The 11,920-nt window shown below is 43.5% G+C and overlaps 2 protein-coding genes across 2 annotated transcripts; both read left to right on the top strand.

Moving 5' to 3' along the window:
• The first annotated feature begins 4,123 nt into the window (after positions 1–4,123).
• LOC123257852 lies at positions 4,124–7,687 on the top strand. Its single transcript, XM_044717816.1, has 3 exons — positions 4,124–4,558; positions 4,622–5,231; positions 5,301–7,687. The coding sequence occupies exons 1-3, from the start codon at positions 4,124–4,126 to the stop codon at positions 7,685–7,687; spliced, it is 3,432 nt and encodes a 1,143-aa protein (XP_044573751.1).
• Positions 7,688–7,865: 178 nt separating this feature from the next.
• On the top strand, positions 7,866–9,307 carry LOC123257853. The gene is made up of 2 exons (XM_044717817.1): positions 7,866–8,668; positions 8,875–9,307. Exons 1-2 carry the CDS (start codon positions 7,866–7,868, stop codon positions 9,305–9,307), a joined length of 1,236 nt encoding a protein of 411 aa, XP_044573752.1.
• The last annotated feature ends 2,613 nt before the right edge of the window (positions 9,308–11,920 follow it).

Consider the following 11,920-nt stretch of genomic DNA (forward strand, 5'->3'; position numbering starts at 1 on the left):
AACAGTATGGACTCAGATTGTCGGCCTAAATCCGTTATTATGTGGAAAGGGATTCCGTACAGAGCGAACCAGCCGGAAATCAGTGCGTTGGCCACAGATTGTGCTGTGATGTCGACTAAGGGAATTGCTGCGGGCCATCTTGAGAAGCGATCGATACACTGAGGCATTATCCGTATCCGTTCGATGATGGCAGTGGGCCAACGATGTCGATGTTGATGTGTTCGAAACGGGCGTCGCTGGCGGCATACTCTCCCAGTGGCGATTTGGTGTGTCGTTGGATTTTGGCTTTTTGACACGCTCTTGCATCCGCGTACGATTTTAGCGACATCCTACGACATTGTTTGCCGACAAGACATTGTTTATTTATCGCCTTAACTTCTGAGTGGCTCAGCGAATGCAGGGCTTGAACCACGATTTGGCGTAGGCATCTGGGCACGAACGGGCGTAATGGTTATTGGCGACGTGGAGGTACAATTACTTGTTTGAGCCTGAAAGGGAAAATTTGGTTAGTGAGATAGTATTTTCTGGATCAGAATTGAGTAGCAATTGTAGTTCGTAGTCGTTTTCCTGTTCCAGTGCCATCTCGTTGAAGTCGATGTCGATTTGATGGCTTCGATGCGTGAGAGAAGATCAGCCAAGTTGTTTTCCTCTCCTGTGATGTGCCGGATGTCGGTACTGAATTGGCTGATGAAATCCAGTTGGCGAGCGCGTCGCGGTGATCTTTCTCGCTGTTTTGAATGAAAGCGTACATCAGCTTGTGGCTTGTGGTCGGTGAAGAATATGAAGTTTCTGCCCTCCAATGCGAACTTGAAGTGCAAAATGGCCTGATAGATGGCCTGATAGATGGTAAGTTCTCTATCGTAGGTGCTGTACTTCATTTGCGTCGGTGTGAATTTCTTGGAAAAGAAACCCAGTGGTTGCAACAATTCGAATAGCCCAAAAGGCGTGATAATTGCGGGCCGTTGATCGAGATGAAGTGAGTTACTTCAGACTTTGCTGGCAGCCGGTTCGAGTTGATTGTTGCGAGATCCCGGTATTCGTGAAGCAACATAGCGTATTGGTTGCTCTTGTCGTAGGATAAAATCGCATTGATTTTACGTTGAGGCGCGTGACTTGATCATATCGCATATCATATCATAGCGTTGTTTCATATCGACGAGTAATTCGAAATGTTGAAGGAAATCGGCTCCAATGATAGCGCAGTTGACGTCAGCTAATACGAAGGTCCAAACGAAGTTTCGTCCCAATCCCAGCGACAATGTTATGCGTTTTTATCCATAGGTTTGTATTTTCGTACCATTGGCGGCGAAAAGAAGCTTTGGAGTGAGCATAGTTTTTGCGATTCTGCAGGGTGGCATCACTGAAATGTCGGCGCCGGTGTCGATGAGAAATTGAGTTTTGGAGTAATTGTCGTTGATGGCGAGGCGGGCAATTGTGTTCTTCTTCGAATTTTTCTGCCGAGTTTTTTGGTTCGGATGAAAACGAGCACGGTTGGCGACATTTCTTGGCGGCCTTTCCAAATTTTCTGTGGTACCAACACAAGCCTGAAGTCGTGACGCTGTTGCGATCCGTTAATACGGATGAACCGTTTTTGCGGTAACGGTTTTTGAACAGCGCGTTGATTTGTTGCTCGATGCGGTCTAGACGTTCGTCGAAAACGGTGCTGCTGGATGCCGCTGATTTGGCGTCAACGGTGCGTATATGATGAAAATCGCCGACTTCCATCACTTTGTCTGCCAACTTAGCTAAGTCTGCTAGGCAGGCGTCCGATGCTTGCAAGATCGCTTGCACTTGTGTTGGTAGACGCTGCAGCCATAGTGCTTTTAAGAAAGTTTCATCAACTTTGTTTGCGGCGAGTGCGTTTAACTCGTTGAGCAGTTGTGTGGGGCGCTTGTCTCCAAGGTCAGTCTCCGAAATCAACTTCTGAATTTTCTTCTGCTCGCTTTCGCAGAAGCGTTCCAAAATGCACGACTTTAAGTTTTCGAACTTGCAATTCGAGCCAGTACCGGTGCTTCGATTGACGCCAGGATCGTGTTGAATTTCGTGTCGTCTGCAGTTATTCCTGCCGGAACGAATTGGGCTTCGATTTGCGACAGCCATAATTTTGGGTGCTCGGTCCAAAAGGCGGAATTTTAACCGCTAGGCGGTTAATAACTGCGTTGGAACCGCGAGTAACGGTATCGTGAAAGACGTCGGCGTCGTCTTGTATGGTGTCGTTGTTTACCATTGTAAGCACCAGTGCTCGCGTCTATATAGTGATCACTTCGGGGTCACCAATTTAATGTTCGTTTATTCACTATATATTTACTTAAAACTAACAAAAAGTAACAAAGGCGTAGCTAGCGGCGGATGAGGTTGTCGATGTCGTTAGGCGCAAGAAGTGTTGTTGTTTCTAGAGATGGGCTCCAGCCATATCCATACTCCCGTGAGTTATCGGTTTCGATTGTGTTATCGTAAGCACTTAGGGTTGCCACTATATATATATACAAAAAAACAACTGATATAATATAAAAAAACCTATTGACGATCGGTGACGATTAAAGCACCGAGTTCCAAAGTAAACAGGACTTTAAAAAAAAAGACAGAACAAATAGTTTTTTCGGCAAAATCAATTTATTTTATTAAAAATAGTCTCCTGCTTTAATACAGCTTTTTGCACGGTCCAAAAGCATGTCGAAAGAGTGTTTTAGCTCGTTGCCCGGTATGGGCGCCAGTATGCCGGTGCAAGCCTTTTGCAAGCCTTTACGTCTGCATAACGCTTTCCTTTCATCGGCAGATGCATTTTTTCGATGCTTAAAATGTGATTTTTTGGTAAAATAGTCGGTTACGAGCGTCGATCGATGAGACGGCGCATTATCGTGCAACAAACGCCAACTTCCATCTTCGCGATATTCAGGCCGACAAGTCGAATACGGCGCACCAAACGCTTCAAAACTCCATGGTAGAATATCGCTTTAACGTTTTGGCCGAGTGGAACAAATTCTTTGTGGACAATACCCTTGGAATCATAAAAACAAATCAGCATTGTCTTCACTTTTGGCTTCACATTAAAACCCCACGTTTCGTCACCAGTCACAATCTTGTGAAGGAAGTTCGGGTTTTTTTTTTGCCTCTTCAATGATGTTCTTCGAATGTTGAATTCTGAGCAATTTATGCAGATTCTAACGCACCAGTTGACATATAGATGGCGCCACTAGAGGGCGTTAGATTCAAAAAATCCGGTTTACTTTGGAACGCACATGCTGTCTTATCGTCTATTATTAATTTTCCATTATTTCGGGCAATTGCCCTTGATTTGTATAGACTACAAATATTTTTTATAATTGGATATTTTATATATATTATAAGTAGCTCTTAGTTTTTTAATATTTTAAAAGTGGAGATGTCTAACAGATCTGATAGTACAACTGGATAATTTTCGTGTCTAAATATTTTTAATGTCTTGTTCGTTTAGTATTTTTGTATTTAAAATGTCTATTTTTGCTAAAATGATTGTATCGATTAAATTTTTAATATCAAGCGTAATTAATTGTAGTCGGTGTTGTTTGTTTTTTAACAACGGTTGTGTTAAGAAGAATAAGTTAGACTTCTTGAAATATTCGTGAATTTATTGTAAATGATTTGTTATTGTTTTTTGTCAGTTCGTTAATTTTGTTTTCGATTCCTATTAAATCGTCATGGTCTAGTGTACCTGATAGCCATTTCCATGCTGTGCCCAATTCGTTAAAGCCCCGTTTATTTCTTGATGGTATTAATTGGGAAATAAGAATTTTTATAATAATTAAAATTTGGGCAATGTCCCAGTCTGAGTCTGAGTGTCTGTTGTTAGTTTTAAATCTTCTATTCTGTTGATGAACGGTCACTGTAAAACTAAAAACTGCATTAATTAACAATTCGATTTGGAAACTGGACACACAATAAGTTTATGTAGAGAAGAAGAAGGGACTAGAAGCGTCCATTGCAAGTTCGGCGTGTGAGTTTTTGCTTTGCTTTGTTAGACAGATGGCGAAATCAAGCGATTGAGCCAGCTCTTATATTTCAATAAATAAAGTTAATCATCATAAGGAAATTTGGTCCTACTTAGCCAGATTCGTTATTGTTAGTAAAGTAAAGCACCATTGCGATGGAACAACTCAAACGGCTAAAGGGAGTGAGGGGCCGTCTCAAATCCAGCCTCACCAAACTGCTACACACAGCAGAAAACTCTTCCGCATCAATCGGCGTTGACGCCGTGGAGGTACTGCTAGTCAGGCTCGACAAGGTTTGGAATGATTTCGAACTTGCCGGAGATGATCTGAGCGTGCTTGACGACGTCGAGGGCTGGGTTGATCCTGCGGATGACTACGACGAGTATGAGGCGAAGTACATAAAAGCCCGTGCGCTTTTGTTTTCCCTCAAGCGCTCACAGGAGCCGACAACACCAACAACAACGAGACATGCAGAAGGAGATTCAATAGCTAACAACGACGCTATTTCTCGCTTAGTGCAGCAACAACAAGAGTTTTTCGAACGCCTAGGAGCAACTTCAACACCAACCCAGGCTGATGCCGCGGCGCCAGTAAGGGAGACAGAATTACTGAAAATACACATAAAACCGTTTGGTGGCATTTACAAGGAGTAGCCAGCCTTCAAAGCACTGTACATAAGCACTGTACATAGCAAGCAACATCTGGGTAAGATACAAAAGTACCGCTATCTAAAATCGTTCCTCGTGGACGAGGCTGCAAGTTTGGTACGCCATTTGCCGAATTCTGAGATGGCATATGACAACGCTTGGGAGCGCCTCAACGTGAGATACGATCGACCACGGCAAATTATTCACAACCTGTTGGACACCTTTATGGAGCTACCATCGACTGGAGACCATGGAGAGGTATCCATATTGCGTAGCATATCAGATGGTGCAAATGAGGTCATCCGTGCATTGGACTCAATTGGCCATATGGACCGAGACTGCTGGGTTATCCATTTATTGCTGAACAAAATCGATCCAGAGTCACGCCGCAAATGGGTAGATGCAAGCCGTGCTTCAAATTCACCAAAAGTCGAAGAGTTCTTCAAGTTCCTGGACGCACGATGTGAAGAATTTGAGCTGTGTCAAAGCGATCCTGTACCGAGACAGGGTGGTAACAACAAGAAAACAAGCAGAGCCATGGTAACTGCTGCGCTGACAAAATGCGTGAATTGTAATGCGGATGGGCATCAACTGTCTAAGTGTCCTCAATTCATTGGTTTGTCTATCGACCAACGCCGTTCTTTTGTAAGGCACAAATCTCTCTGCTTTAACTGTCTCAAACCAGGTCACAGGTCATCAAACTGTAGCTCAAAGTACAACTGTCAGCAGTGTGGCAGCAGACACCACACACTCATACACACGCATGCTATGCAGACCATCGAGGGTCAAATCACATCCACGTCTTTAAGCGATCACAAGGATCCAGACACGACATCGGTGACTGCGAGTCACATGTCACAGGCACTACTCACGCCAACCCTATTGTCACATGGGCAAGTAGGACGAACATGTACTTTGCCAACTGCATTGGTACACATCCGCAACTCTCAAGGCACATACACAAATTGCCGGGTGCTACTCGACACGGGCTCGGAGTTATCATATGTATCGGAACGCTGTATTAAGGCACTGGGTCTTAGTCGGGTTCCTGGGCGGATTCTCATTTCCGGCATTTCTTCAATCAAGGCCGATACCACGAGGGGATTCAGCACACTCACGATCAAGTCTCGAGTTTCTGATCACTCGCTACAAGTAAAGGCTCATATTCTAGGAAAAATCACATCTACGCTGGCAAGGGAAAACATCGATGCATCTGCGCTTGAGATCTTCAATGGGATTCCGCTTGCAGACACTGAATTCAACTCGGCATCGCCTATAGACGTCCTACTAGGCACCGATTCTGTATGGGCTATTTTAGCCGGCAACAGGAAGCTGGATGCGCAAGGCAACATAATAGCTATTTCAACAATCTTTGGATGGGTTATCACATCGATTGCGTATCAAAATCCATCAATCACCACGTCATTTTTGTCTACAGTCGATATCCATGCTACTCTACAAAGGTTTTGGGAAATCGAGGACTCCCAAATCACCACTCACCATGATCCTGAAAATGTTAAGGTTGAAGAGCATTTTCAAACCACGCACTCACGCGACTCCAAGGGAAGATACACCGTAGAGCTTCCATTCAAGGATGCAGATCCACAATTCACTGACACTCTGCAGGGAGCAACCCAACGCTTTGCTTCTGTGGAGCGCCGTCTACATAGAGACACAGATCTGCACTCACGGTATGTACAATTCATGCAAGAGTATATTTCTCTAGGCCACATGCGCCAATTGAACCCTGACGAAATTCTCACCAACGATGGAAGGGTATTCTACATGCCACATCACCCTGTACTTGGAAAGAAACTACGAGTAGTTTTTGACGGTTCATTCCAAGATTCTTCTGGTCAATCTTTAAACGACGCCCTGAACGTTGGGCCGAGCATTCAACGAAACCTGTTCGATGTATACGTACGCTTTCGTTTACATAAATACGTTTTTTCTGCGGACATTATCAAGATGTTCAGGCAAATTTGGATCAACAAGCTTCACCGCAACTATCAACGTATCGTTTGGAGAGAACATCCTTCAGCTCCACTTCTACATTACCAACTCTGCACTGTAACCTATGGCACTGCGGCGTGTGCACCATTTCTGGCTGTACGGGTTCTCGAGCAACTGGCCAGAGACTACCAACATTTGCATCCAACTGCTGCGCGCATTCTTCTTGAAGATTTCTACGTTGACGACGTTTTAACAGGAGCTGACACCGAGGAAAAGCTTCTACAATACAAACAAGAACTAATTCAACTAATGTCATGTGCTCAACTCGAGCTTGGAAAATGGATTTCCAACAGCAACCGCGTTGTCGACCCTGAGACAACAATCACAAACAATACATCATACAGTCCACTCGAAACTACGAACAAGGTTTTGGGAATTCATTGGCAACCGCACACGGACACATTGGCATACAAGGTATCTTTGCCCAGCGAGGGAAGGATTACAAAACGGCAAGTTTTATCAGACGTGTCTCGCATTTTCGACCCACTTGGATTGCTGGCTCCAGTGGTTATTCAATTCAAAATCCTGTTCCAAGAACTTTGGGTTCTCAACTTAGTCTGGGACAGCCCACTACCGCTCAGCCTGGAAGATTGGTATCTCAAATGCAAGCACGATATCAACACGCTCAATGAACTTGAGATTCCACGCTACATTGGCAACTCTACTGACACAATTGAATTGCACGCCTTCTCGGACGCATCTATAAAAGCCTACGCCGCTGCCGTTTACAGTAGAGTCACTCTCCCTGATGGTAACATACAGGTTACTCTTATTGCTGCAAAGACTCGTGTTGCACCGCTCAAAACACAATCACTTCCACGCCTGGAATTGTGCGGCGCACTGCTACTAAGTCGACTCATCAACTCAGTCAAAGCTGCACTGAAAAACTACAACGTCACTGTTTACGCCTGGTGCGACTCTACCATTGTTTTGGCTTGGCTCTCGCACATACCTGCCAAACTAAAGACTTTCGTCGCAAACCGCACTGCCGAAATCCTCAGCATCATTCCACGAGATCACTGGCAACATGTCAAATCAGATGACAACCTTCCGAATTGACTGCGCTTCAAGGGGCATGCTAGCTGCTGACTTAGTAAACCACAACCTATGGTGGAAGGGCCCACACTGGCTATACTTAACCGAAGCTGAATGGGTAAAAACACCTAGCACTCCTCATTCTAGTTTCATTTCAGATGAACAAGTCCAGGCTGAAGTAAAAGGTTCCGCTTTCACGACAATGAGAACATACAACACTGAAACCTCACTATTGGATGAACTGATCGACCGTGTCTCCTCGTGGCCGAAGCTACTTCGTATTCTCGCCTACGTTCTCAAGTTCATCCGACGCACTCGCAGAAAATCCAACACCGCTACGCTGACACTTGAGGAGATCCATGACGCACGGATCCTGTACCTGCGCCATGCCCAAGACGAATTCCAAGCTGACTACAAGCGACTCCTCAACCAGCAAGATTTGGGAAACAAATCAAAATTGCGCACCCTCTCACCGCAAATCGACAAACATGGACTCCTGCGAGTGGGTGGCCGCTTAGGTAACTCAGAACTGCCAGCGGATGTGCAGCATCCAATAATTATGCCCAAATCTCATCGCATAACGAAACTCATTCTGGAACATGAGCACCGGATTCACTTACATCCTGGAGTATCGGCGTTATTCGTGATCGCACGCCAACGCTACTGGGTGTTTGGCGCACGCAACCTCATTCGAAAGATCACGCATGACTGTCTAAAATGCTTTAGACAACGGCAACACACATCTCACCAATTCATGTCAGATCTGCCGTCTGTCCGGGTTCGGCAGGCATTTCCGGTTGCAAACACTGGCTGCGACTACGCCGGGCCAATCACCCTCAAGGTCCACAAGGGACGAAATCCACGCAAGGAAAAGGGTTACATCTGCCTATTTGTATGCCTAGCCACTTCTGCCTTGCATTTGGAATTGGCTACAGATCTTACAACCGACACATTCTTGGCGGCACTCAGACGATTCATCTCTCGCCGCGGGAAATGCTCGCAAATGTATAGCGACAACGGGAGAAACTTCGTCGGGACAAAAAGGGTATTAAACGAAATGCAAACTCTTCTGAAGTCAGACGAACACAACAACACTGTACTGAAAGCCCTGGCAGACGAAGGAATCAACTGGAATTTCATTCCCCCCATGCACCACACTGGGGTGGCAAATGGGAATCAGCTGTGCGCTCTGTCAAACTGCATCTTCATAGAGTCATTGGCAAGAATGTCCTCACCTTTGAGAAAATGCACACACTTCTCGCCCAAACAGAAGCTGTGGTCAACTCACGTCCACTATTCTCAACTTCGGACACTGAGGTCAACTATCTGTCGCCAGCACATTTCCTCATTGGTCGTCCCTACACGACAGTACCAGAAGGCGATCTATCAAATGTACCAATCAACCGTTTGGATTATTGGCAACAGACTCAAGCTATGCTGCAAGGCTTCTGGAAGCAATGGCACATGGAATATCTTACATCACTCCAGCATCGGCCAAAGTGGATGAACAAATCGGTCAACATGGCCAAGGATGACATCGTGCTCCTTAAGGATTCTCACACCCCGCCAGCAGCATGGCCTCTCGGAAGAGTCATCGAAACGTATCCAGGGAAGGATGGAATGGTCCGCGACTGTACGACTTAGGACTCCAACTGGAGAAACCACCCGTCCAATTGTCAAGATCGCCCTATTACCAAATTCTGAAACACTGTTTCAGGGGAGGCCGGGATTTTGATGATCGGTCACTGTAAAACTAAAAACTGCATTAATTAACAATTCGATTTGGAAACTGGGCACACAATAAGTTTATGTAGAGAAGAAGAAGGGACTAGAAGCGTCGATTGCAAGTTCGGCGTGTGAGTTTTTGCTTTGCTTTGTTAGACAGATGGCGAAATCAAGCGATTGAGCCAGCTCTTATATTTCAATAAATAAAGTTAATCATCATATTCTAATTACACAGGCCAACAACTAAAAATCTCCACGCAAAATTTCATCTGCTCCACAACCTTTAAGGTCCCCTGAACCAAAGTCCAGACAAACATAGGTTCTATCACCCACAGTTTCCGCGGTACACCTAAGAGAAGAAATTGATTAAATTTTACCATATGTTGAATTATGTAGGCCGTGTAATGGCGATGAACAATGAATTGTTTCTATTACAAATCATTTTTGAAATGTATGTGTACCAACTAAACTTAAAAAGTTACCATATCTTTGGAATACTCATCCAAAGTTAAAATCTCAGATTTTCTACATTCATTTTTGGTCTTCTATGATTTTTTTCCAAACATTTTCCAATGTTAAATAAAATGTCGTATGGTTTTTGATTTGTTACTGAATGAATTGTCATATTGTAGCTTTTCGCTACTCTTATAACCACTTCGGGATATTCTAGGAGACGGTATTCATCTTTAACACAACGAGCTATCTCAGTTAAGGTTGTATAGGCTCTTTCAACTTTTCCGTTCGAAGGCTATGTCTGGGGTCTGCGTAATGGATTTAAATACCAGAACGCTGTAGGAAGGATATAAATTTTGCTGATGTAAAGCTAGGCCCTTTATCTTTCATAATAGTTTTAACTTGGGGGAAATTTTTTAAATATTTCACAATCTTTTAAATCAATATTTTTTTTGTTAGTAATTTCTTTTACAACAAGGTATGTTGAATAGGAATCAATGCAAGTTAAGAAGTTTAGGTTTTGTGCGTAATAAATGTCCATATGTACGCGTTGGCCTTCTATTTTTGGAATGGGGGCTTCTCCAATAGGTATTTGACTCCATTTGTACGCGTTGGCCTTCTATTTTTCGAATGGGGGCTTCTCCAATAGGTATTTGAGTCGGGTTTCTGTTATATTTGTTTGTATTACATATTTCACAAATTTTTATATTTTCTTTTAATTTTTTGTATAGATTCGGCCAATAGTATAATCTTTGTTTAAGTTACTCTTTCGATTGTATACCCTTGCAGAGGGTATTATAATTTTGGTCAAAAGTGTGCAACCCAGTGAAGGAGACATCTCCGACCCCATAAAGTATATATATTCTTGATCAGGATCACCTCCTGAGTCGATATGAGCATGTCCGTCTGTCCGTCTGTCTGTCTGTCTGTTTGTTTCTACGCAAACTAGTCTCTCAGTTTTAAAGCTATCGAGTTAAAACTTTGCACACACCCTTCTTTTTGTTGCAGGCAGTACATAAGTCGGAACGGCCGGGATCGGTCGACTATATCCTGTAGCTGCCATATAACTGATTGATCGGAAATGCCATAACTTTGGTGTTTTTTAAGATAGAGGGTTGGGACTTTCCACACATGTTATATTTGGGCAAAATATTTTATGTACAATTTTATAAGGATCGGCCGACTATATCCTATAGCTGTCATATTACGATCGGAATTGGTATAACTTTGGTGTTTTTTAAGTTAAAAAGATGGGTACAGATTATATTTTGGGCAAAATAATCCGGTTTGTCAAATTTCAAAGGGATCGGCCGAAGTGAACGATCGGAATTGGCATAACTTTGGTGATTTTTAGCGAGAATGATGGGAGTTTCTACGGATTCCATTTTGGGCAATATAATCCGATCTGCCTAATTTTATAAGGATCATCCGACTATACCCTATAAACGCTATATATCTGAACGATCGGAAATGGAACAACCTTAACTGCAAGGGTATATCAACTTCGACTCCGCCCGAAGTTAGCTTTTCTTTCTTGTTTTTGGTTTTTTTTAGAGGTATCCTCGCGTTGCAAGTTCCATAGTCCCTTTTTATACCCTTGCAGAGGGTATTATAATTTTGGTCAAAAGTGTGCAACGCAGTGAAGGAGACATCTCCGACCCTATAAAGTATAAATATTCTTGATCAGGATCACCTCCTGAGTCGATATAAGCATGTCCGTCTGTCTGTCTGTCCGTCGGTCTGTCGGTTTCTACGCAAACTTCGCACTGAAACTTTGCACAAATATTTCTTCTTTTTTTTGCAGGTATTATACAAGTTGGAACGGCCGGGATCGGTCGACTATATTCTATAGCTACCATATAACTGATTGATCGGAAATGCCATAACTTTGGTGTTTTTTAAGATAGAGGGTTGGGACTTTCCACACATGTTATATTTGGGCAAAATATTTTATGTACAATTTTATAAGGATCGGCCGACTATATCCTATAGCTGTCATATTACGATCGGAATTGGTATAACTTTGGTGTTTTTTAAGTTAAAAAGATGGGTACAGATTATATTTTGGGCAAAATAATC

The sequence above is a fragment of the Drosophila ananassae genome, assembly GCF_017639315.1.
Source record: "Drosophila ananassae strain 14024-0371.13 chromosome 4 unlocalized genomic scaffold, ASM1763931v2 tig00000071, whole genome shotgun sequence".
NCBI lineage: Eukaryota > Metazoa > Arthropoda > Insecta > Diptera > Drosophilidae > Drosophila > Drosophila ananassae.